This window comes from Urocitellus parryii, chromosome 9, assembly GCF_045843805.1.
Source record: "Urocitellus parryii isolate mUroPar1 chromosome 9, mUroPar1.hap1, whole genome shotgun sequence".
Taxonomy (NCBI): Eukaryota; Metazoa; Chordata; class Mammalia; order Rodentia; family Sciuridae; genus Urocitellus; species Urocitellus parryii.
The window spans coordinates 57,871,522-57,898,901 of NC_135539.1; the positions used below are offsets into that span (position 1 = coordinate 57,871,522).

Sequence of the window (27,380 nt, forward strand, 5' to 3'; positions counted from 1 at the left end):
CCTGAAAAACAACAAAATGTTACCTTCTGTTCTTGAATGACACTAAAGACAAAGGTGGGTTTTAAGGATTTTCACCCCAGTGAAAATCCCGGGGTGGCTGTGTTTACAAGTCCAACCACCACATTTTAGGCTGTCAAGGAATGATTTAAAAAGTCTTAGTAATGATTTTGCAACAGATGATGGTTCGGAATGAATTAAAATGACCACAAAACAGTTTTATTTTCTTCTGAGTTTATTTTGAATTTTCATTTTTGGATAACTAAGCAGCTCTTTAGAGAGAATGCACAGAAGAGTCATTCTGGCACTTTTGGATAGTACATAAGTTTTTTTTTTTAATAGTCACATTCAGTCCCCTTGCTCAGTCCATACTCTCACGTTTGCCGAGCAAGATCAGCCCATAGGATTCCAGAGTTAATATGCAACCAACCGTATATACAAACAGCCAATAAAACCATAACGGTGGCTTATGGCCAAAGGGATGGGGTAGGGAAGGGCATCTCTAAAGTGTCCTCTAGTCTATCTTAGCTAAACAGAACCCACATTACACAGGGTAACTAGAGAGTACACTGAGCTGAAATGAGAATGCTGAGCACAAATGGCACTTGGCAGCATGCAGTTTAAAGAAAAGGGATATCATTTAATAACTTTATATAAAATCCAGGCAGTTCAATTAAAGGGATTAAGAAAAACCAAAAAACTGAGGGACTGTCTGTTGTCACTGTAAAAAAGGCACTTGGAGTTAATGGGACCAGAATTGAAAGACTCTTAGCTGATAAAAGTTTCAGTACGATTTCATTAAAAGGCTTGGATGTTAAAAGATGACACTCAGGAGTTCCTGAAGGGAGACACCAAAAACAAACCACTGAGAAGTAGAACAGATTAAAATGAGGGAATGCAATTTTTACAACCAAATTGTATTGAAAAGAAAAATAGAGAGAGAAGAAGCAAATCCCCAAACAAGCCCTAACCAAAGCAAAATCTAAGCAAAATAAGAAACAAAGCAGCAATGCATAGCTTTCCTTGGAGATAATGCCTACCTTGGGACACAGAGTGCCACCCTCATTTCTCAAGAATAGCTTCACAGTAGCATTATCGTGAGAAAATGGATTCAAGCAATGCAAAAAGAGTTTCATCTGTTCCCAGAATCCGAGGGAAAACTGAGGTGATCCTTGGAGTGTAGCAACATCACGGGCGGTTTTGCAGCATCCCTGGTGGGTGGACAGGTCAAGTCTGTGGAACGACGTTCAGACACTTCTCCCAGCCACCTCCCTGGAGGTGCAGCATCTACCAGAGTCATCCTTTATTCCGAGAAATAACTTTAACTCCCTTCTACCATTGACAGGGCAATGCCCACGCAGCGGACGTCCACTCCTGCGGTAGCCCTTCTTCGGCTCCTCCACAAACAGGTATGCGCTTCAGTAAGAAAGGATATTTGGCAAGGTTATATCCCACGGTTGGGTGGCTCTGTGACAGTTCACTTAATGTTAAATGCCATCAGGGGTCTCTCCTCCCGTTTCTGCCAGGGGCTCTTCTTGTCTTCTCCTTGGTCGTCGTCATCATCGTCATCGTCTTCGTCGTCATGAGCAGATCTTCTCTGGTGGGGACTGGCTAATGGCTCCGGGGGGACATCTGCAGTTCGTTTGGTCGTCTCTTCCTGCAGGCTGGGCAGCTGTCCACCACTTCTCCGACCCGAGCCTTCCAACAAACATCGCAGCGCACTGTCCTCGGGGGTGCAGACTGTGGTCCCACACTCGCTGCCGCTTGGGTCCATGTCATCCAAGTACACCAGCTGCGTGTAGGCAGCGCTGTCTGGGGCCCTGGGTTCTTTCTGCTGGTGCTCCTGGACAGGTGGGTGGCTCTGCTGGAGAGACAAAGGGTCTCCCCTTCCCTTGCGGGCAGATTTTGGTTCATTCATATCCACACCAGAGTCCAAACTGGCGTCATTACTTCCGTTCCTTCCAGCTCTTTGGAGATCAATGTATGAATGTCTAACATGAGCATTGGACCTTCCGTCCAGGGACACAAACCACGCCCGGGGGTGTGGAAGTGGCTTCCCACCTCCAAGTTCCATCAGAGCCTTTTCTGTCAGGAGCTGCACCTCGCTGTTCATTTGAGCCAGAGCCGCATCATTCAAGGATGCTGGGATGGACAGAGACTCTGACATGGATGTGTTCTGAGGGCTCCATTCCCGCGTGCCTGCCTCCTGCAGGTGCTGCTGAGAGATGGCCTGGGAAGACAAGGGCTGGCCCTGCATCTGAGAGGACGGGTGTGGGAAGATCCCTGCGTGGGGGTTGGAGAGCTCAGCCTGAAGTCTTCCAATTTCCAGCTGCTGGTCCGCTGGGACAACCAGAGGCTGACTGACATAGGAATGGTCCCCTGGGAGTTTCATATAATGGGCAGGGATGACCAAGGCAGGTAACACTTTTCTGTAAACGCTGTCATTGACCTGGTCCACAGAACTACAGCAGATCAACTGGCCCGGCCTCGGGAAAGACGTGGGTCTCTCCAGGTGATCCACGGATCGCGACATCATACATTCAGTAGGTCTGCGGTCCAGCAGTTGCTCTTTTTCAGGAGATGAAGGCGCAGGGTACATATGTTCCTGAATGGTGAGTTTGCTTCCTGCGGATGCTGGGCCTTCTCGGTCCTGCTTTTCAAATAAAGGCTGGGATAGTGTAGTATTATAACTGCCCCTGTAGTCATTGTGGCCGGGGGACTCGTAGCCTTCTCTTTCCATAGATTTTCTTGCCTTTAAGGGAAAAATTTCCACTGACTTATGGTAGTCTTTGCCCAGTGTCCCACTTGGAGTCAAGTTATCAAAGGAGGTTTGGCTTTTATCTTCTTCCTTGTGGGAGAGCAGTTCTTCCCGGGAGCTAAATTCTTGTGAGGTACTGTAAGAGAGCTTCAGCATGGGTGTGTGCAGGTCCCCCTCTCCGCTGGGGGACATCATTTCTAAGTGGACCCCACTCATCAGCTCCTTGGTCCCTGGGGCCTCTGGGCGGCTATGACTGGCAACGGACAGAGGGCCAGGGAATTCTGACGCCCGACGAGAGAACAGCAAGTTGATGTGCGACATGGAAGTGGACTGATCTCTTTTGGAACTCTCGAGGGCTGCCGGAAGCTGCAGTTTTCTGTGGTGCTGACGGGGTTTCAAGCACTTCCTCCTGTGACCAAAGACACGACCCACAACTAGAGATTAGAGATTCTCATGATGGAACAGTTTCAAGTTTCAGGCAAAATACTAACTCTCAATTTCCACAAGGAGAAACAAAACAACTCATCAGGGGCCAGAAACCTCTCACCACGAACCCTCACTCACCCAATGCTGACCCAGAGCAGCAGCATCTGGAGAGTGATCCTCAAGTTTTTGTAAGAACAGCCAACTAATTCATTCGTAAGGGGTCACCCAAGAGCCAATGATAAACATTCTTGCTCAGTGAACAGACGTGGCATCAAAATAATAATAATTCTGCTTTGATCTTGAGAATATCATCTCTCCATCAGTATTTGGGAGTACTCCCAGGGAATCAGATGACAATTGTCAAACGTTTTTTATACAACTCCCCTTGGCCTTACACATCGTGTAGTTTCATTTGTAATTTAGATCATGCATTTGAGTTTGTAGATATTGCTTCACAACAAGAAAAAGGATCTCAATTTAGAAAAAAAAAACACAAAAAAGCAACTTCATACCAATGCTTCCAAATATCAATTGCACAAGAACTTTGACATTAAAAAAGATATTGCCAAAATGGTAACACTTTACCTGCAATAATATAAAAGGAGACACAGCAAAACCAAAAGTATGAAAGCCATTCCTCCTAAAATGGCCAAAAGAAACACGGTGTGATACGTGGTAATGTCCTGTGTTACAACGGGACCTAGAAGGTCAGAAAATGGCATTTTAGATATTTTGATACCTTTAAATAAAAAGAGGGATAATTAGTTGAGAACATAATGTCTTTTTTCTTACTCTTCCTGGCAGGGGCACAGAGCAAAGGCCAGACAAAAATACCTTTGATTGATGGGTTTGTGGCACCATCACCATTTCATTCCATAATTAACATTATTATGGAAGCTTCCGGGGCCAGCTGCACTTTCAAAACTCAAATAGGAATGTGGCTGTGTCTAGAGACTCTTCTTATCTGAGAAGTGAGCCTCACCTGGCAGCATGTTCAGCATTCTAAATACATGCTCTTTTTTTAAAATATTTTTTAGTTGTCCATGGACCTTTATTTTATTTATTTATATGCAGGACCAAGAATTGAAGCGAGTGCCTCACACATGGTAGGCCAGCACTCTACCACTGAGCCATGACCCCAGACCCATGATCTTTTAATAAAAGCAAATGGATGCAAGAGAACATAATAAGGGGTTTTTCACCTTTAAGAGATGATCTGAGTATCTGGAGATTTTATATGACAGGAAAAATAAAACAAAAGATCTTATTCTCGATATGTTTGGGCAGCCAATTATTACTATATAGAGTGCCCTTTCTCTAAATGCATGACATAAATTTACACTGTCTAAATATATGACATAAATTTACTATGACTTTAAAAAGTCAATAACTTGTTACAGGCTGTTAAGTGTAATGAAAATTCTTTCCATGTAAAACAATAAAACATTCTTCTACATTTTTTTAAAAGACTAATTGCACACGGCCACAGACCTCTTTTCTTTTTTTTTAGTGGTACTGGGGACTGAACCCCAGGCCTTGCTCCTGCCAGGCAAGCATTTTACCACTGAGCTACATTCCCAGCTCTCTTAATTGTATTTTGCAACAGGGTCTCATTAAGTTGCCTGGAATGGTGTTGAACTTGTGATCAGCCTACTTCAGCCTCACAACTAGCTAGAATTACAGGTGTATTGCATCAAGCCCGGATAGCCACAGACCTCTTTAGAATTTACAGATAAGGTTACTAGAGATAAAAATATTTCATTTAAAAATATATATTGTAAAGAATCCCAAGAAAAAGGAGTTTAATTCATATCTTTTAAGTCTAAAAATAGTGCAAATTTGTCTTAATATTACGGACACAATGGATCAACAACAAAAACCTCTGCAAATTACAATATCTGGGCTTTGAGCATTTATTGGTGGCCAATATCCTGGCAGTGGGCCAATGCAGAGAAAGGAAAAAAACTGTGGTTTCACATTATTCCAGGGTAGCCTGATTATGATTACTAAATCCCACAAACACTCATTTGCTTAAAATTTTTTTTTTGATAAGAGACAGATTTCTTCAAAAATCATTTTAAGGAGCCAAATCTTTTAAGAGTTAGATCAACAGAAAGAGGTTTATCAATTTTTGAAAATATTGGCATTTCTGAGTCCAAAAGAGAACACCATTCTCTTCCAAATATAATTCACTTTGATGGTGTGGGATGTTAGGGATGAATGTTTAGCAAGCTGGAAAAAGAACTCCACACTGCTTCACTTCACTTGTTCCATATACAACTTCTTATACAAAGGCAACCTCCCCAGACGGGGAGCCTTGTGAGAAGCCACCAAGAAAACTTGGCTACCTGGGTTTGATCCCCAGAACCACAAAAATGAGACAAACAAAACATGCATTAGGTACACATAAAAATCATTTCCAGAAAACTGAAACTTGGTCTGTTCAGTACTCAGAAGGTAATTATTTCAAACTCTGCCACTGGAAATCTGCAGAAAATTCATAGCTGTGCTTTGCTTCCTTCTTAAGCAGAGAATTAAAGAATGAAACCCCCATTATTTTCTTCTTGGTTTTGGACTTGTGAAAACACAGCATTACTGTCATTTGCTTTAATAAATTGATGGCTGTGAGTTTACCCACGCCTGTATCCACACATTAAATACCATCAGGCTGGGCTATGGATGCTCTCAGAGCTCTTGAGTCTCTTACTTCATGGCTGTGTTCGTCAGTCTCCTTTCCTTTTTACAAAAGCATATATTCATCTGTGGCATAATAGAAAACTGATAGCCACAGTTGTTTTGAAATCTGTCTAAAACAAAAGTTCACTTTAATGCATGGGCTTTGTGGCTTCTGCTTTGGTACCTAAGGAATTTCTTTTCTTTCTTTCTTCCTAGTCACATTCTCTTAATATTTCAAATTAGGAAAACGGGGCATTTCTGTACCTGGTTCATGCTTACAATACTATAAGAACCACACCATCAAGAAAAACACATATCTGAAGTGTAAATTTTATTGCTATGGGAACATAAAATCAATGTAACAAACTTTTCAACACCCATCTACAAATGGTCTCCAACATGTTAGTTACTTTGGGAGTTTACGTGTTAATTCCAGTGATAATTCCCTTACTAAAATACTTTGAACTTCCATTTGGAAATGCCTTCATGGTTAATTTGCAAGAGAGACTTTTTAATCACAGCACATTTTGACCTAGCTCAATCTCCTATTTTGTTCACCAGACTTGAGCGTGCATGACTTTTAGATGTGTTTAAAAAAATAGCAATCAAAGGTGCCTATAAATATAAGATTGGCCACTACAGACCAGTTTCATGAAGGTAGGCAGTTCAAGTGTTATGGATTCTAAAGAAAAATGTAGCAATGGAAGACATCACTAGAAATGATTCTTGTGAGATGCCCATTTTGCAAAACAATTTGGAATATATATTTGGGAATGTAGGTTAAAAATCACATTTTTGAATCACACTTTAAAAAATAGGAGTGAATTCACATACTCAAAGTGGAGATTATTCTTTTGGGCACAGAGCAATTGATTTGCATGTAAGCAGTTTGGAAATGTCAAATCAAATATTTTGCCCTACGAAGCCCACTATGGTGACTTTCTGCTAGTCCTTCTGTTGAGTGTTCTTCCTATGAGCTTGCTCACACCAGGCCCCAGCTGTTTTGGGAATTAGGGAGGAGGTCTGAGCCTCCTCTGTGGGCTTCTGATTAAGAATGCCCCATGGCAGCTGTCCGAACAAAACAGAGACAGGAGGCAAGACTATTTTCCATGCATTATTCTTATCTTAAATGGGAAAGTTCCAACCAGAACTCTTCCACCCCCACAAAATGCCTTTTTTCCATCATTTGATTTCAGACTTTGAAGCAGTTTTGAGTTGGATGTAATCTCTCTGCTGAGGTTATTTTCAAATGCATACTTAGCTGAGGTTATTTTCAAATGCATACTTAGCCTGGGCCCTCAAAGAAATCAATCCCCATCATCGCCAGTGTTGGCTTCATGTTACCTGGGATGGGAGGAGACATGGCTGCCACCCAGTACCCCAGCTGGGGGGCAATGTACGTCCACGTTAGCTGGCTGCCTTCCTGGTGCACGAGGCCTAGACCGCTCTTCAGCCACGTTCCTGTGGGATTCAGAAAAGAACTTCAGCTATGAGCATGCTAAACTCCTATTTAAGGCTTATGTACTTGTAAAAGTCACCTTAAATGTCATGTTTAGAGCTCATATGGTAGTCTGGAGAGTTAAATCATCACCTGGAGATTGCATACAGCTCTCTGTAAAAATTCTTTTCAACTTCCCTTTAGGGAAAAGGTGAACAATTTTAGTCTTTCTTTGCCTTCTTCCAATCAAAGTAGTTTCAGCCACTTTATTAAATATCCCTCTTTCCAAACACAGATAATTTCAGCAGAAGCCTTTGCAGTGCAGAAATAGAATAATGGCAGCATGCCAGGGGCTGTTGGAAGTGAAAAGAGGGGGGAGAATCTTGTGTTGTTTATAATCATTATCTTTGAACAAATAAATTTCTTATACCTAATCACAGATTGGCTATGTTACAATTACTTAGAAAGTTTTTTTTAAGAGAGAGAGAGAGAGAGAGAGAGAGAGAGAGAATTTTTTTAATATTTACTTTTTAGTTCTCGGTGGACATAACATCTTTGTATGTGGTGCTGAGGATGGAACCCAGGCTGCATGCATGCCAGGCGAGCGCGCTACCGCTTGAGCCACATCCCCAGCCCAAAAGTTGTTTTTTTTTTTTTTTTAAATTTTAAATGTATAATTCCTCAATCTTTGCAAATTCTGTTACAGTAAGCCTGGCTTAGGTGAATATTTAAGAAAAAAAATTCAGTTGGTTGTGATGCTAAGAAACACTGAATAAGTCAAAGTAAGTTCAGGTTTTATCATCAGTCACTACTTTAATTGTCATTAAGGAACCACTACGTACTACCTAGTCACAGTATACATGTCTTACATATATTTTATCTAAAATTCTCAAACAATCAAACAGAGTAGGCCTCAGGGTCCCTTTTCAGATGAGGAAACTGAGGACTGGGGAGTTGTAAAACCCTTCCAAGGCCTTTTGCTGCTGGAAAGCACAGTGGAGGTACCTAGGCCCACCTGACCTCCATCCAGGGTGGGGTTATTGCTTGCCCTCTGTCATGCTGTATTCCTACCAACCTTCTCAGGGTCTGATTATTTGGTTACTTTGTAAAGTTTGTCAGAGCAGACCCACTGAGGAAGATTAACTTGCCTGAGGTTGTAGGTGGTTTCCCAGCCCAAAGTGGAAACACTGCAGAGCACACTGCTCTCTGAGGCCGGGGAGGGCTGCTGTGGGTAGAAGACAAGGGAGAGGCAGGTGAAGCTCTCCCATGGCTCATGCCCACGACTCTGACCCACCAGTTTGGAGGGTGGGCTGAACACTCGGGGCTCCTGCATAGCTGGATGTGCTGAAAGGATCAAGTGTACCGAATATTCTACCCATCTCCACATCTCTGCCTTTCTTAGGTGCGCGTATGGCTGAGGCAATAGTGGATTATTTCCCCTCTGAAGAAAGAAACAATACTTGGGCAGCTTCTAGACACTATCAGTTGCCATGGTAACATTCAAATGCAGTGGAAAGGTGCCCTGTGATGTGATGCCTCCTGTCTCACAGCCCCCCTCCTCTGCTTAAAGGACAGCGACACACAAAGACGGACGGTGGGAGAAGCCAGGCATTCAGGGGAGCTTTGCATTCTCTGGCTGTCCCATGCAACAGGCTTGCTGGTGGCTCCAGATGATTCCTGTTCAAATTAGAGCAGAATTTAAACTGAAAGGACTCTAAAATGAATCTGAGGACATAGAAGCCCAATTCAGATTCATTTCCAGAGGTGGGTCTGCCCACAGGTCATCTGGCAACTGAGAGGAATCACTATGTCCATGGAGGCTCCCAAGGAAACAGAAGACATTGGACACTGAAGAAGAAAGGTTTCTATGTTGGGTAAGAACATCTCCCCAGAGGCAGAGGATGAATTTTTACGACTGCTTCCACCCCCACGCCCCAGCCCCTGGGCCCCCTCCAGTTCCTACCTGACTTACATACCATGCCCACTCCCACACATGTGCTCCCCCAATAGCAAGATTTCTGGATCAGCCAGGAGGCGGCTGTGCATTCTTTGTTTTGCAGTTTTCCCCAAATTGGATTCTTGAGTGACTGCTCTTCAAATGGGGCAGATACTTAGGTTAGGATAAATGGGCCTCAGAGAATAAGAGCTGGAAACAGCCCTAATTCCTGCTCATTCATGAGCAAACCACCTACCTTTATCCCTAGGTTTGCCTTTGCCTTCTACAAGAAAATCAAGTGAAACAGACTTTAAAATATCTCCAAGTTACATCTGGGGCAAGCCAAGTGGGTAGAAGAACACACATGAACACAGACACACACACCATCCAGCTGACAGGTCCCAGGTCCATCTAGGGAGACCGGGGATCTGGCAGTGGTGCCAGTGGAAGCCAGAAAGACCAGTGACTGAAGAAGTCATAGCTGTTTTGGGAGTTCAGCTAGGGAAACAGTGCCCTTTGGGCAGGGGAGAAGGATGAAGTTAGCTTTGATGGTCAGGGTTTGTCAGTAGTGGGAGTCACCCCAGCCAGGAGAAAGAAGGAGAGGCTATTCCAGGTAAGGGAACAGCAAGGACCTTGTCATAGAGCAATGGGTATGAATGATGGACAGGAATGGGGCAGAGGGAAACCCAGGTTGCATTCAAGAGAGTGGTGGGAAGGAGTTTGCCTTCACCTGGGCAGGACTTCAAACGCCATTAGCAGTGGGAAGTTGCTGGGGACCTGTAAATGAAGGCACAGAATGGCCAGTCTTCCCAACACCTCTTCCTGTACTACACACTCCTCATTGGTTCTTGCCAAGTTGGTCCTTACAATTCACAATACAAAAAGTGTGGTTTTGTCTATTATCATGGGTCCAACCTCACGTAGTTTTACTCTTTTCCAAAAGTCTACCCATCTTCCAAGATACAAATCAAGCCTTCTAGTATATCAGGTATACCTTAGGTTGCTGGCTGTTTTTCTAGGTCTTATCTCCTCTAGAAGACAGTAAGCTTTAAGAGTTTGAGCCTTTGTCTTATATTCCTTTTGTCTTCTCCACTCCTAGAAATATCCACAGTGTAGGAACTCAACAGTACTTCTAATGGAGTGAAAGCTACAGATGCAATCCAAAAATAACATCAGGTAACCTGCGGTCGGCTGGAAAGATATCCCCGCAAAGTGTGATTAAAATGGGATGCTACTCTTCCCAACTAAAGGGAGCAGAGTCATGTGGAGAAGAGTTATTTATTTTGGCATACATTTTCTGTAAAATGCACACATAGCCAGTGACTATGGTGTGACACTGTTTTGGGATTCAACAATCATGCTGTTACTGGAAAAGCATTTTCCAAGGTTTCTGTGTTTTGTGGGAGGAAGTAAGCTACAGGGAATACAAGAATTAATGAATTGTGTACTAGAAACATATGCTTCTCATTACTGGAATCCTGATGCTGCTGCGGGTGCAGGCTGGTTTCCCCACCTGGGCAGCAGGCACACAGAAGAAGAGATGATTGTGCTCAAGCCTGGGGACAGAGGCCTGAGATTCCTTCTTCACAGGTGATACTGCTGGCAGAGCAAACAAACTCCCTAATGTCTCTTCTGCTGAATAAGATTATGTGATGGCCGGTACTTCGACCAGATGCTAACAGTGTTCATGTGGTGGTGGTGGTGGTGGTGGTGGTGGGGTGTCGGGCTCTGCTCAGGCAGAGCAAGGCAGGGACCAAGTTGCTCCTACTCTATGGACAAAAGAAAGCTCCTGTTGTTCTTGCCTGTTGTCCTCCAGGCAGTTCATCTGCCAGCCAGGTGGTGCCTACTTACTCTGGGCTTTTCTGTCCTTCCCTAGGCTACTCCTTCTTATCCTCTTTCTGTGGCTTCCTACTGCCCCCTCAGCATCCTCCTTCCAAGCAGGCAGTTGCTGGGACATGCAGGCCCAAGGCAGGGTCACCTGGTACAGGCAGGCAGGACCCCAAGTGTCTCATCCCTTCACACCTTATCAGGGTGCCAGGCTTCAACCTGTAGAAGGTGCATAGTCCCAGCACATCAATATGGCTGCTGAGCAGGTGTCTCAGGAGTTAGCTGGGTGACATGTGCCTTTTTGCTCTGATTGAGGCCTCTGGTCGTGTCTATTATTGGGACTGCGTGTGTGTGTGTGTGTGTGTGTGTGTGTGTGTGTGTGTGTGTGAAGGTCATGTGGTGATCTCTCTGGCAACACCAAGAAATGAAATTCTGCATGACTGAAATTTCTAAACTGTCAGTTTTCAAGTAGTTGTAAGGCATTTGAATCCTCTAATGTATTCTTAAGCAGAAACAAATATATAAGCTAGATTAAAAAGGTAAGCCTCTCTACACAGAGGTCAGGAGAAGTACCACTCAGTGGCAACCTTCAGCACACCCTCCTAACCATGGTCTGGAAGCTATCGTCTACATTTGCCAAAATTGGAAAAGGCAGTTTTATACAAATTCTAAAATGCATCTTTTCGGGCTGGGGATGTGGCTCAAGCGGTAGTGTGCTCGCCTGGCATGCGTGCGGCCCGGGTTCGATCCTCAGCACCACATACAAACAAAGATGTTGTGTTTGCTGATATCTAAAAAATAAATAATAAAAAAAATAAAATGCATCTTTTCTCCTGTCTTACAAAAGTGAACACGTTTTTGATTTGTCTTTAAAATTCAGGGTTCTGATTATGATCAACTATTACCATAGGTTCTGACATACTGATGCCCTTAGGAATCCAGAGTTGAGGGTTATGGATGTATTTGCTCTGATGATAAACAGTCCTACCTGCACTTACATTTGCTCCCCTTTGCTTTCTTTCTTATAGTTTGCCGTGTTGCTGTTCTTGCCCCCCCACCCCCTGTAGTTTGTTTTTGGGAAACATCATCTGGCCCAACCTATGTCTGAATAACATATACAGGTCATGTGAGGGGTGGGAGAACAAACCAGTTATGGAACAGTGACACTCTGAATCCAGGGTCAGAATTATTATTCTCTAAAGTTAAGCCCAGCACCATAGAAAGACATACTTTCAAGAAAAAAAGTATGCATTGAAATATTGCCCTCATATTTGGGAAAATACTTAGTTATGTATTCGGCTGGCAAGGTTCAATGTGTTTAAAGAACCCTGAGTTCTTCATGTAGAAGCTGCATTTAACTATAATGATTATCACACATAATAAGGGACAGGCAGGAGAAGACAGGCCTCATGCTCCCATGCAGGATGGGATGGGGTCTCCTAGCAATCACTAGGGGGGCCACTTTCCTGCCTGGTTACCAAGCACTAATGAGGTCAACTTCTATTTGCAACATATAAAGAAAAGTGAGTTCAAAAATCGAGCAAATGACTCTCCAAAGGCAAAAGAATGGTAAAATACAAGGAAAAACTCATCTAAAACACAACATCTAATTTTAATACAACCTAAGGAGGTCAGATTTACCTTGCTTTTCCCACCTGGCATGTTAGTTGGCTTGGAAGCCCCTCTCTAATAGGTACACGATCTCATTCCAACAAACACTTGGTAACAAGCAGAACGACCTGATCTTATGAGCACTGTGGAGTTTAGAAAGGAAACTCTAAGTAAAAAACCTATACTTTCAGAGATTGCATGTTGACATTGACACCTGGAACATTAGCCAATATACAGAAACACATGCTCCTGTTCTCACTTGAGATCTGTGTCATGTCAGACCTCAGTTCCCTGGACAGATAAATGCCCAGCACTAGAAGTACTCAACTGACTACATAGATGACTTCCAAGGCATAAGAAAATCCTCCAAGTGAACTCTGACGTGCTAGGGATGGCACAGAGACATGGAGAGTCCTGTATGATATCATGGAGCTGCTGGAGCAAGTCTGGAGCCCCTGCTTCACATTTCTTTTGTCATGTATGCAAGCAATACATAGCCTCATCATTTATACACGGGAGCTGGGCATTCTACTTCTTGCAGCTAACATGTTCTACATGACATATTTTTCCTGAACAAAATTGGAGTTGGTTCTATGAGGTTTCTGAGCTGGGACTCAGTTGGAAGAAATTCCACAGCCACTCCAAAAATCCATCTCAAAAAAGTTCTACCAATTGAAAGGTGATTGTTCACCACAGTGAAATAACAGCCACTTTTACTCCTAAACCCACATTTTCACTGTGCAATATTTGGAAACATCTGTGATGAGAGATGAGGCCACTTGTGCTGATACAGGCATGAACTCAAGACAGTGGGGACCACATTTCCCCTGTTTTTCAGCTGTTTTCTCTGGTCAATAACCACCTCTTCACTTGGGCGGTGGTAGCCCAAGAACCAGGCATGGGATAAGCATTAGCTCTCTGAGGGAACGATCTTAAGAAGTATACTTCTCAGATTCAAAGTGAGCAGCTCTTCTTCCTCTTCCTCTTATCATCACCATCACTATCATCATCACTATCACCATCACTATTATGTCCTTCCTGACCTTCGAATAAACTGGTTTTCTTTAGGAGCCAGACAGATGTTGCTTTTGGAGGCTTTCATCTCTTTTAACCTCTACTATAATTTTCTACCAATTGTACACATAGTAGTTCCAAGATCTAAGTCTACTTTGTTGCATGCTTTAGCACACTGGCGCAGGATCATTCGCTAACATCAAAATATAAAAGTCCCACCAGCCTTTAAGTCACATTCATCAGTACTGTGGGAACAGTGACAATTTCCACATTTACACTATTGTGGAGTAGACTTCTCATTTCCAAATTAAAGTCTGTGGCTTTGAATAGCCAGTTTGCCTTTTCTGGAATTATTTTTCCATGAAATCTTTGAGGAGTAAACATTCTTCATTAATTATATAGCAAAACACTTGTCTGATGGGCAATTACCTAATCATTCTTGTTGAAAGCAATCAAACTGAGGAGCGAGAAACTGACATGTGGAAGGATGGATTCTTATAGCCCCGGGCAAGTACATTTCAGGACTGGTTTGGACAAGAATAAATTTAAGGGCAACTCACTATAACCAACAACCTTCTGTTGGTTGCACAAAATCACAGATATGTTGAATATTAGAAATTAAGACACGAAATGAGCCTATATTTGGCTGTAAGATGTTCCCTTCTGAAAAAGATTTTTTTTTCCTTTTTGCAGTACTGGGGATCAAACACAAGGTTTTACACATGCCAAGAGGAAAAGAGATTCTTAAAAAATAAATTTAATTGAAGAAACTTGATATTCTTTCCTTTAAGCTTTTGCTGAGCTATCACAGGACTTACTGAAATACATTTTAGGAAAGGAGCAATAATGGGAAATCATAAAGTTATAGAAAGTTTCTGCCTTGAAGAGATGGCCAAAAGTATTAGGCCACACATTAACATCAATAAAATTTAATGGGTATATGTGTATATTTATGAATTTCCAGAAAACGGTATCAGAGTATGAGTTAATTAGCCCCATCTGGAGAAAAATTTCATTCATTACTAAGTTCAATACCATCTTGCAATTACAGGTTGGAAGAGGCTGGGCGGGGGAAGCAAAGGGCTGTGGGTGGCACAGCCAGTAGGCTCTGGCATTAGAAAAACAGACCAGGATGAAGGATGGTACAACAGAGTCAGCAAGCATCTGGAGATATGATAGGATGCTCTCCATCAGGTCTTGCTAAAGACTTATTAAAACGGGAGATGTCCTAAGCGTAGGGGCTGATTGGGTGGATCTGGAGGAAAGCCTGAGGTGCTCTGTGACAAGCTCCTGGGTGATGCTGGTGCCACTCATCTGTGGACCACCAATTCAGCAGCAAAGCTCTAAGTTATGTGCCCTTGAGTAGGGGTAGCAGTCTTCTCAAAAAAAGCCTGATGCCATTTCCCACAATGTGGGTTTTGTGCAGCAACTCGGTGGCCAGTGCTTGAAGCAACTTCAGAAGTATCTCTGATCAGCTCAGCAAGGAAATCTAGTCACTTGGCTAAGCAGGTCAGGGGTCGGCAGACTCAAATGCCTACAGATGTCGCTGTGTCATTACTTAAGGAAAAGTGCTATGCAGTGACTTGGTTGCTGTGTGTGTGGACCACTCAAGACCTTTTAATCTCCTCCTGGGGTGCTCTGTACCCAAGATAGTCCCAAGTCAGTCTCTTAAGGTGCGGATCTCAGTTCAAATGTCACTTCTCTGCAGACTCTGACCAACTAATCACTTTCTCCATCATCATTTGGCCGAACTGGTACCTATGCCATCTGAGTATACTAGTGCACCGTCTCCTTCTAGAATAAAAATTTCAGAATTATAGGGCCCTTCCCTAATTTGTTTTGTCACTGTTTTATCCCAAGAGTGTACAACAGTAGGATTCCTGGCATGAGGAAGCTATTTGTTAGATAAATGAACTGCTCATTTTTTTTTTTTTAAGAAAATTCCATGGGAAACCTCCCTCCCTACTTTTAAATGTTGGCAGTAAATTCAAACACAACAAACAAACAAATATCCCCTAACTAATTATAAGACACATCTGGGAATGGGCTGTGGCTCTGCATTCCCACATCCAGTTCATTATTCTTTTAAGCCACATTAAGTCCTGGCTTAGAAACAGGAATGCACAAAAATCTGGTATTCTGGAAAAGGAGGGGATCTGCAGTATGAAGGAAACCCTGTCCTATGTCTCCTCTTCTTCACTTCCAGGGTTGCCCGGCATGTGCCTCGAGTACTCACCATGCCCTTTGGCTTCTTCCTGATGAGGAAAGATGACAGCTCACCAACCCCAGTGCAGTTTTGAAAACAATGATGGAAAATGTTGGTTTAGAGTAATACCCTGTTTTCCTAATGGATAAGCTCAGTTAAGAAAGAGTTGATTAAAAACATTTCTTCTAAAAGGTCTGGAGTTGTGATCCTACTTTTTTCCCTTTGATTTTGGCTACTTTCAACTACATATTTGAAATGGCTGGGCTGTCACATACAACCACATTTATGAGGAGCAAGCAAGGGTGCTTCTGTGGAGACTTCGATACACCACATTCTGTATGTGCTGAGTTGGTCTGGGTGTGTGTCTGCCCACATGTGTGAGTACAAATGACTGTAAAGGAGTGATTCAAGAGAATAAGCAAAAAAGGGGGCTGGGGATGTGGCTCAAGCGGTAGCGCGCTCGCCTGGCATGCGTGAGGCCTGGGTTCGATCCTCAGCACCACATACAAACAAAGATGTTGTGTCCGCTGAAAACTAAAAAATAAATATTAAAAAATCCTCTCTCTCTTCTTATAAAAAAAAGAAGCAAAAAAGAATTATGATATGATATTAGGAACATAACATGTGGCCAGGAATGTACATCACACTTAAGCTTTACATAATATTGGATGGTAGGCTTTATATATCTTTGTTTTGAGCTAGAAACATTAGGTCCAGAGAAGTTGGTAATTTACCCCCAGGAAAATCCCATCCCTAACATTTGTAGACCTTGAGAATTTTCAGACCTGATTATGTACCAAAATCACTTTAAAAAGAAAAGAAAAACTCATATGAAGTCATGACCTTATTAAAAAAAAAATCATGTGTTAAGTGTGTCCTAATCTCAAAGAGCTTAGAGCTCATATAAAAATACAAAATCAAATTTGTAAAAGAAACAGAAACAAGGCTATATAATACTATTGCAAAATGAAATTAAAATTAATAACATCAATTGAATGTAGTACCTGATGACTTATTAGTGAGCTAAATGTCTGGATCCCAACATACCCAGGACATAGATGGCCAGGGTGGGGCTTCTTTTGAGTCTGGCAGGTCTAAGATTCAATTCTTCTATCACGTTCCTCAAGCTGAACTTACCATAAAACTTCCTTTCTTCTAACATAGTTTTTCATTTTTTCTTCATATGCTGGGGTTGTATTATTCATCTATCATGTCTACTCCTATTCTGTTCTCATTAGTCCTATTGTATAAAATTGTCCATTTATAAACGTAAAATTCAGGCAACAACAATCATCTGATAATTTTAAGTTCTGTATCGAATCCAAATGATGCAGAATATTTTCAAGTTAAATTCTAAAAGATCACTATTAACCTCCCCCCTCCCAATTTGAAATTCCTTGCAGAAATTACCAGATGCCAAAGAAGTCCCTTGGGTCTTCAGGCCCCAGGTTGGAAGTGCTAAATCTTGTTCAGGAAACCAAGTACATCTGGGATCTTCATCTACCCCAAGTACTCATCCTTGGTGCCTCACTGAAGATGAGGATGACAACACAGGTTGTTGTAATGGCCAGTGGTGTCCAATGGAGAGAAAGAAGCAGACACAGGAAGCTGGCTGGGCTTTTGAACTAGCGAGAGATCTGCTCTGCACACCAGAAGGCATATTCTTACATTGCTCAAATTAAAAGGCAGAACCCATTCTGAACTGAAGGGTTATTTAGAAATTCAATTCCAAACAGTCAATGATATTCAAAATATGGAACAGCTGATAGAGCATGGGGCACTGACCAGTCAGATGGATGGCTGGGGCATCCTAGCTAAATACCAGCCTGGTGGTGGTGGTGGTGGTAGAGGGTGAGATTGGGATGCTACATTTAGGGACATTATAGCTTGATCATACCAGTCCTCCTTTCTTATCATACTTTACCCAAAATTCACTAGGCAAGAACAACAATGATGATGATAATAATGGCCTACATCCATAAAGCCTTTCGCCAAATGACCAGTACTCTTGTAATTGTTCTTCATTCGCAACAATTCTCTGAGGTAGGGATTGTGGAGAGAAAATGGAGGTCTGAGAGGTTCAAGGACTTACTTTAGCTCACACAACTAGTGACCTAATGAGGAGCTGTCACTCAAGCCCATGCTGTCCCAATTGCTGGGCTGCGTGCTGCTTCTTCAGTAATCTGTCCACTAATGCCAGAGGCTATGTATCATCCAGTGCAATACTCACATCTACCCAAAACATTTTTACTTATGAATTATTCATTCAAATGGAGGAAATTGGCAATATAATACCCCTAAGATATTTGTTTCTGAAAAAAATTTGTGGCATCATCACCTTCCTAATTACTTTTTACCCAGTCTGATACTGGAATGAATATGTTACATCTGTACTTAAAACCCAGGCCAAATAGCAGCATCCCAAGGAGCATGGAGGCTTCTAGGTGATGGGGAAAGCCAGCAGGACGCCAACTTGCCACAGACAGTCCTCAACGTGAATCTCCATAATTGGTCATTAAAAGTTGACTCTAAAAGAAGACAGGTTTTCTTTGAGGAGGACTGATATTGATCTTGATGTAGATATTGATCTCTAAACTCTGAGGCCACAAAAGCAGACACCGGTTATTTGTTAAGTTTGTAAAAAAAAAAAAAAAAAAAAAAAAGTTTTCATTAAAACCCAAGCATGTCAACTTCTAGTTCTTCATCCAATGAAGAACCCAAATTCCTAAGAACAGGGTTTTAAAACAAAAGCACTTTGAATCCCGGCTACACTAGAGCTAGTGGGATGGTATTATTTTCTGAAAATTGTCATTTGGGGGAGGCTACCAACACAAAAGGCTTAACAATTCTCAGAAATGGATTGGTATTATGAGATTGTTTTTTGAGTTGCTAGGTAATAACTGAAAAACAACCAACCGTCCCTGTTCTGAGATCACTCCCAGGGGCAGCACAAGTGTTATTACCCTGGCTTCATCCCTTTTTATCAGCCCAGAGGGGTAGGACACTACAACCAGGATGCTAAGTGTCTATAGTGGCCCAAAGATCCCCATCTGCATCTCAAAGAGCGAATCACCAGGCTGGGGTTGTCACTCAGTGGTGGAGCACTTGCTTAGCATGTGTGAGGCACTGGGTTGGATCCTCAGCACTACATAAAAATCTGTATATGGGGTAACCGATGTGATTCTGCAATCTGTATGCGGGGTAAAAATGGGAGTTCATAACCCACTTGAATCAAATGTATGAAATATGATATGTCAAGAGCTATGTAATGTTGTGAACAACTAATAATAAAAATTAAAATAAAATAAAGGTCCATTAACAATTACAACTAAAAAACAAAAATATTAAAAAAAAAAAAGAGACAGAGAGCAAGCAAATCACCATTGACTGGATGTCGAGATCTCTGGCAAGACAAAGTTTCACTTTGTCATCATTTACTCAAAATAAGTCCTATGTCCTCAGTTTTCTTTGCTATCTGCTACATCATATTGATCCACCTTCCTGGCAGGTAAATCATTCCCTTTTCTCCTACACATCTCACAGAAGTCCAGTTTGCTTCTAAGGGTAATTTTTACATCTGGGAAAGTAGAGACTCTTTTTCCTTCTTTTTCTAAGCCTCAATCTTTGCTGTGAAATGACTTATTTCAGGTGACAGTGTTCTTAGGGATATATTAATATTACACTAAGGTAAGTTGACTTTCTTCTTTGTTCAACACCCTTCACTACTGCATCTGTTCTCATGGGAAAAAATGGTGTGTGTGTGACTAAAATTAATGTCATGCATATAAATATATATTTAATGTAGGTAAATAAACTCCTTTTTCTGTTCTAACTTTTGCCCACAAAATGTAAAACAGTTCATCCTTACAATCCAATCACAACACCTAGTATTACAATCAGAGTTCTTTCATCCAGATATGTAGCTTATGATGGAGAAAAATATAAGATAGTAATGCTATTATTAATTACTTGTTTTTTTCCAAAGCACTGTTTTAGGTTCACAGCAAAACAGAGAGAAAGGTACAGAGATTTCTCACTTCTCTCTGCAACTGCCTTCCAGCCCACCAACAAGCACAACCTCCTTCATCATCAATATCTCCTACCTGGAGCAGTAACATTTGCTACAACTGAACCTACACATTATTATCATCCAGAGTGTGTGATTTACATGTTCAGTAATGTGATTTTCATTTTCTTAAAGTTACAAGCATAATTAGTGCTTTAAGGACTTCCACTCCCTCCCATTATTCTCCACCCCCAAAACTAACGAAATGAAACAAAATATGAGATCTGTATTTTAAATAAGCTCCACATTCAAGGACAAGCTGGCCATGACTTACCTAAAGGACTAATTAAATGTGCACAGCATCAGCAGTAACGTCCACCATCTAAAGCAGACACAAAGCTTCTCCAGGCCAATTATGACTAGGTTCTCCCGAGTGCCGGCTATGTATGCGCCATACATGATAAGAAGCTGGTTCAGTAACCACCATTTCTATAGCAACCCCCACATACTCTGCGGGCTATGTTTTGAGAAAGCAGTTAAAACTGGATTTTACACTGTAGTTTTGCTCTTAGAACATGCTTTTATTTTTGTCATCTCATTAGAATGAAAGTATCCAAATCAAATGAGATGCCATTAAGTAGCAGAAACTTAACAAATCCAGAATCTTAAATCTCAATTTCTTTGCCACTTGCTGTCAGTCAGTCACTTTAAATTCTAACCACTGACCTGGTTTGCTTGTTCATAAGTGACCATTCCCCAGGGCTACAAGTCAGATTTCACTCTGACAACCTCCTACATCAGACAGCCATCTGCTGCCCCAGTTATACACTAAAGAAAGAGTAAAGGCCCAGGAAAGCAAGTTGACATGGTCACTCTCTTATTGTCCAGAAAGTTCCAGCTGAAATGCACTTCCTTTGCCAGACCTGGGAAGGGAAACTGCTTCTTTCAAAGGTCAAACTGACCACTGCTAATGACTGACAAGATGTGCATGTTTATTCACATCCCATCCCATTCCTTCAAATGCACCTTTTCATGTAGGACACAGAGAAGGCACAATCAGAGAATCATAAGTTAAAGAATTATGCTAATTCCTCAAAAGACAACACACAAATCCACTAAGTAGGGTCATCTTTATGCCATAAATCGAGTGGAAATTTAACACAAATGTTTCAGCAAAGCATACTGTCAATGCAGCAAAAGTTTTTGTGTGTTTTAGACAAATTACTTGAGAGTATATATAGCCACATAGCCAATACTGATATAAACATACTGAATATAATCCAGTGTTATTTGTACTCTAAAAAAAATGCTAATGTATTAGGCAACCCTTGGGTGAATATGTAGGGTGGTCCATGGAGATGCTAATTTTTATTATGAGAAATTCTTCACAAGTCCCCACGCCCCAAAAAATTTTTTTAAAAGATAATTGTGGCTATTAAAAAAAATGACTAGTGGGATAAATGGCAGCATTAACTACTGACCCCTGTAAAGTGTCAGAAAGAGTCCATCTAAGCCTAAGAGTAAATTTTTAAAAAAAATATTTTTTTAATTGTAGATGGACACAATACCTTTATTTATTTATTTTTATGTGATGCTGAGGATCCAACCCAGAGCCTCAGACATGTGAGACGAGCACTCTACCACTGAGCCACAACCCCAGCCAGAGAGAAAATTTTATCTGCAGTCATGGATTTAAGTATTTGAGTTAGAGATAAAATGTGGGTTTAGAGAGTTGATATTAAAAATGTGGTTTTATCATTCAAACAGAAGTCCCACTGAACTATAAAAGAAGTTTCATAAAAACTATAAAAGAAACTTTTTTTTTTCACAATGAAAATCTGCTTCTCTGAACATCAGCTGTCACACTTGGCAAAGTGCAGAAGGCTGTCTGGCTCACAGGAAATATGCAGGTTGTAACTGAACCCACACCCCAGTTTGGTCTTGCAAAGTGTAGAATATTTTTGAATGTGATATTAGAATGGGAAGAGTTTCCCCTGGGAGGCTAGATCAGGGGTCACAAACTTTTTCTATAAAAGGCCAGACTGATAGCAAATATTTTTGGTTTGGGGGACAGAGTGTTATAGTGTCAAAGCATACCAACAGGCGACCATGGCTGTGTGCTAATAAAACTTTATTAGGAATGCTTATGCATGAGTTAAATAAAATTTTATTTGTCCCTCTGTCTCTCCCTCACTTCCTTTTTTTCCCCTGTAGTTCTGGGGATCAAACCCAGAGCCCCACACATGCAAGGCAAGTGCTCTATCAGTTACATCCCCAGTGAGTTTCATATAATAAAAAAAAATGTGTCATGAGATATTCTTTATTTCCCTCTGTTTTTACTGAGTTATAATTGATGAATAAAAATTGTATATACTGGGGCTGGGGTTGTTGCTCAGTGGTAGGGTGCTTGTGTAACACGTGTGAGGCACTGGGTTCGATCCTCAGCACCACATAAAAATAAATAAATAACTAAAACAAAGGTATTATGTCCATCTACAACTAAAAAAAAATTGTGCATACTTAAGGTTCATGACTTGATGATTCAAAATGCATACGAAGATAAACAACATACCGTTACCTCACCACTACCATTTTCTTCTTCTCCTCCTTGTGGTAAGAATATTGAAGAGTTATTCCCTTAGCAAATTCTAAGTATACTATACAGTACTATTAACTATATTCATACCGTTGTATGGTAGACCTCTAGAACTTACTGGAAACTGTATCCTTTGACTATTTCTCCCTCTTTTCTCCTCTTTTCATTCTTTCTTCAATCATTTAAAAATAAAAAAAAAACATTCTTAGTTTTTGGGTCATAGTTGGCCAACACAGATTTAGGCAAAAAATTCTGAATGGATTTATAAATTGCTACTTCTGGTTGTTTAACAATTTCAAATTGGTAATTATTTTGATTTACCTACAAAGTTGATAATTTAAAGTGTTAAATGATTTAATTTTTTTGTAATTGTACACTGATAGAATGCCTTTATTTGTTAATTTTTGCGTGATGCTAAGGTGCCTCACCCATGCTAGGCAAATGCTCTGATACTGAGCTACAGCCCCAGCCCTGTATTAAATGATTTAAAGTGATTATCATATCATAATATAGCAACAAATGATAAACTGTATTATGTATTTAGTAAGATGTGTTGGTGAATTCCTAAATTTGTTTTCTTGACCTGATAATACTGTCTTTGAAATTTTTTTATTTAACTGAAGTGTTTCAATTTGAACTAAGATAATAATATTATTGATTAAATATATTAGTAAACAATTTATGAGACATGTAGGCTTCATTTGAATTTAGTAAGTCAAGGAACATAGGTTTCTTTGAAATGTCCATCCAACCCTAAAGTTTTCAGAAAACATATTTTTATTCATTTGAGTATTTTTGAATGACAATCCAAACGTTGGTTTTCTCTGTGTATGTGCAATCTGTTACAGCCAGGAATTTGGCAGCTACATTTTTTTTTTGCAGTAGATGCTAAGTTAAAAAAAACATTTAAATGAAAATAGATCAACCACACAATGAAGACTCCCAGTGAAAAGGCTCAAGACCACGGGGATTATTTCTGAAGTCTTCTTGGATAACATATTTCAGGGGCTTCATAACAATATGCACATCTTTGTTTCCAATGATTTCTATATTGTATTAGCTTCCAACTGCTGCTATAACAAATGACCATAAACTTAAGGGCTGGACATACCACAAATATATTCTTTTATATCTCTGGAGGTCAGGAGTCCAAATTCAGTTTCTCTGGGCTAAAATGAAGATATCTGTAGAGATGGCTTGAGGAAGAATCCCTTTTCTGGCCCTTTTCAGTTTCCAGTGGCTGCCTGACCCCTTTCTCCACCTGCAGAGTGCTCTAACGCTGCCCTCACCATCACACCACCATCTCCTCAGACTCTGATTCCTTCTGATAAAGACTGTTGTGCCTATAGTGGGCTATCTGGACAACCCAGGCTACTCTTCTCATCTCAAGATTCTTGATCACACCTGCCCCTTAACAATATAAGGTCACATTCACAGGGTCCAAGGATTAGGATGTGGAGACATTTGGGGGAAGAGCATTATTCAGCCTACCACATATATCAAAAAAATTCTTTTTTAACAATATTTATTTTTTAGTTGTAGTTGTACACAACATCTTTATTTTATTTATTTATTTTTATGTGGTGCTGAGGATCGAACCCAGGGCCTCACATATGCTAGGTGAGTGCTCTTCCACTGAGCCACAATCCCAGCCCTCAAACAATTCTTTAAATAAATATTCGTTGCTTGTAAAATGTACATGAACGACACTAATGAACAGCAAGACATTGCTTTTACATACCTGCGCCATATCATTAGCACGCACATGACACACATTTAACCTAGAGAAAGTTTCATTATATTAGGAACATGATCTCCTGGTCCTAGTCACCCATATTCAAATGTGTTCATTTAGAAAAGAGGAGGCAGGAAGGAGAAGAGAATAATGATGGAGAAAAAGCCAATGTAACTCTTCTCCCTCGAACAATAGCTCTGAGCATCACCCTTCTCTCTCTCTCTCTCTCTCTCTCTCTCTCTCTCTCTCTCTCTCTCTCTCTCCATCTGGACTGGCCACTCCTCCAAAGGTCCATATACCATAGTTTTGACTGCCAGTCAGTGGTGCCACTGGAGGTGTTGGAACCTTCAGGGGTGGGACCTAGTGGAAGGAAGTTAGGTCACTAGGGGTGTGTCCTTGAAGGGGATATTGGGACTCTGACCCCGAATGGAGCAGTGTTTTTTGCCATGTGCTCCCTCCCATGATGTACCGCCTTGCCACAGGCCTGAAGGCAACAAGGCCAGGTGACGGTGGATGAAACTCTGAAACCCTGCACCAGAACAAATCTTTCCTCCTTTTGAGGGGTTCATTTTGTCACAGTGACAGAAAGCTAACATGCTTACATAGGTAAAGTTGATGTCTATAATCATCTTGAGCACAATGATATATTGTCATATTAAATGTCTGACATAGAAAAACATCTAAATCATGCTCATCTGATCTGATTACTCGACAGACATTGTAAGTGGATACCTAGCATGTGCTGGGAACTGTTCTTACTCTTAAGGATTCAAAGATAAATGAGACTCGGTGAGCTCCAGGTGGTGCCTGGGGCACAGCACAGCCATTGCCTGACACAACGTCAGTACCACTGGGATGTGCACCAGGGCTGGTGGGGCTCCATCATACCTAGCGGTGGGCAAAGACAGTGGAAAGGACAGGTTCCGTGCGAGCAGAGCGACAAGCTCTGAGGGAGACCTTAGCTGGTCTGAGAAAACATAGATAGTTTGAGGTGGTGGAAACGGAGGGCGAGCACAGGACAGTGGCTGGGACGAAGGCAGGAGATGGCCAGGGCTGGATCTGTGGAGCTCTGTGTGCCATGAGATAGTCTGGCCTTCCTCGCAATGAGTGGCTTGTAGACAGTCTTATAAGGAAAGCAGCCTGTGGTTTTGAAGATAACCCAAGCAGCCATACACAAGGACCACAGAGGAAAGGAGGGGCTGAAAAACATCCAGACAACTGCCAGAATTGAGAAGAGAGTCTTAGCTGAGGTAGTGGCAGCTCAGAGAAAGAGAGGGTAAGTATGAGAAACAACGGTCTCACGTCAACATGACTCTAAGTCCAGACACTGCTGCAGGTGGAGTGGGGCACAGGTGGAGTAGGGCACAGGTGGAGTGGGGCACAGAGGAAGTTGGAGATAGCTCTGAGGTGACTTCTCTGATGGTTGGTAGATGATCCCCTTAATCAAGAGAGGAGACACAGAGATGAGCAGGTGCAGAGGTTAGAGAGAGAGAGAGAGAGAGAGAGAGAGAGAGAGAGTATGCGTGTGTGTGTGTGTGTGTGTGTGTGTGTGTGTAAGTGTTTTCAGCAGGTTGAATTTTGAGTTTCCTGTGGGCTCTACAGAGACGAAAATCTGATAGATAGCCAGAATCACAGGCAGCTGCAGGAGTGTGGGGTATGGTTAAATGACCCAGCAACAGCACATCAATTAAGTCAAGAGTAGGGCACAGAATGCAGCCCAGGGCAGGCAGAAAGAGAACCCAGGGGGCTGGGTCATAAGGCCAAGAAGAGGGCCTTTGACAGAGGAAAGGAAGCCATAAAATGCTGCAGGGACATCAGGGTAGATGCGGAGGTCACTGATTCCACAATTGGCAGCTGCCAATGGCCTTGATGACATTCATTTTGGGAGACTGGAAGGATGAGGAGGGATCACAGAGGCTTGGGAGGTAGGAAGAGCAGGTGGGGAACAATCTCTTAAGAAACCTGGACTATGGGAAACCTGAGGTGCTGGGATGGCACCGCCAGAGAGGGCCCGCTCCAGAGTGGGGACCTCTGTGTGCTTCGTGAACTCTTGGGCCCAACTTGCTGTGGACCCCATATGGTACCGAGCTCCTTAGGGTACTGACTCATCCATTGCTGTGACCCCTGTATCTCATCTGTCAACTGGGCTTAGGGCATGGCCCTCCTGGTACGTGATCAGATGCTGTGAAGGTATTTGGGAGGATGAGAATAACATTTAAAGCAGACTTTGAGTAAAGCAGATCACCCTCATCTAATCAATGAAGCCCTTCAGAGAAAGACTGAAGCTCCCCAAGGAAAAAGAAATGCTTCCTCAGTTACTTTAGACTTAAAGTACAACATCAATTCTCTGGATTTCTAGTCGGCCGACTTGTCTTGCGTTTTGGGCTTGTCATCCTCAATCCTAGGGGGCAATTCCTTCATCTCTCTCCCTTCTTTCCATCCAAATGATTCTCTTTCTCTGGAGAACCCTAATATACTCCTTATAAAATCAGCAGGTACGATCATTATTCCCATTTTATAGCTGTGGAAACTGACCCAGAAAGGTTCAGCAACTTGATCAGGGACACACAGCCAAGGGGGACAGAGTTAGAACTTCAATCCACCATGTCCACAGAATCCTGCACTTAATCATATGCTTTATTGACTGCCTCTCCAGAGACAGACCTGGGTGTGTTTGGGGTTCACTGGGAGGGCTAACAAAGGCGGGCAGAATACATCAGAGAATGAGTCTCTGTAAATGCATATTTCTCACAAATGAGAAAATAATCATGGCTATGCATAAAGATTTAGTCAAGAAGATATTTATCAACCATTAGAACAGTAACATTTTTTTCTCTTTGTAAAAACAGTTTTGGGCTGGGGATGCAGCTTAAGCGGTAACGCGCTTGCCTGGCATGCGTGGGGTGCTGGGTTTGATCCTCAGCACCACATAAAAATAAAAATAAAGAGGTTGTGTCCACCGAAAACTGAACAAAAAAAATTAAAAAATTCTCTATCTTTAAAAAAAAAAGGTTTAATGAACCAAACTATGATACAGCCATGTAAGAGAATTCTATATATTCACTAAAATTGATACTGTTGAGTATAATGCTATGGAAGGATATTCATGCTATTCTAATGGTTTTTAAAAACAAGCTAAATATGGCAAAGTATC

At 41.7% G+C, this 27,380-nt stretch overlaps 1 protein-coding gene across 2 annotated transcripts in view; it reads right to left on the bottom strand.

Annotated features, from left to right (window-relative positions):
• Window positions 1–231: 231 nt before the first annotated feature.
• The window catches only part of Fam171a1 (family with sequence similarity 171 member A1), a 116,447-nt gene continuing 89,298 nt past the window's right edge, over window positions 232–27,380 (bottom strand). Inside the window, exons 6-8 of one of the 2 annotated variants that reach the window (XM_026408141.2) lie at window positions 7,202–7,318; window positions 3,767–3,881; window positions 232–3,164 (exon numbers count right to left, since the gene is read on the bottom strand). In XM_026408141.2, the coding sequence (XP_026263926.1) occupies window positions 1,475–3,164; window positions 3,767–3,881; window positions 7,202–7,318 (1,922 nt within the window). In that variant the 3' untranslated portion in view covers window positions 232–1,474. The remainder of the gene's footprint in view (window positions 3,165–3,766; window positions 3,882–7,201; window positions 7,319–27,380) is intronic. The other variant, XM_026408142.1, reaches the window with a different exon arrangement.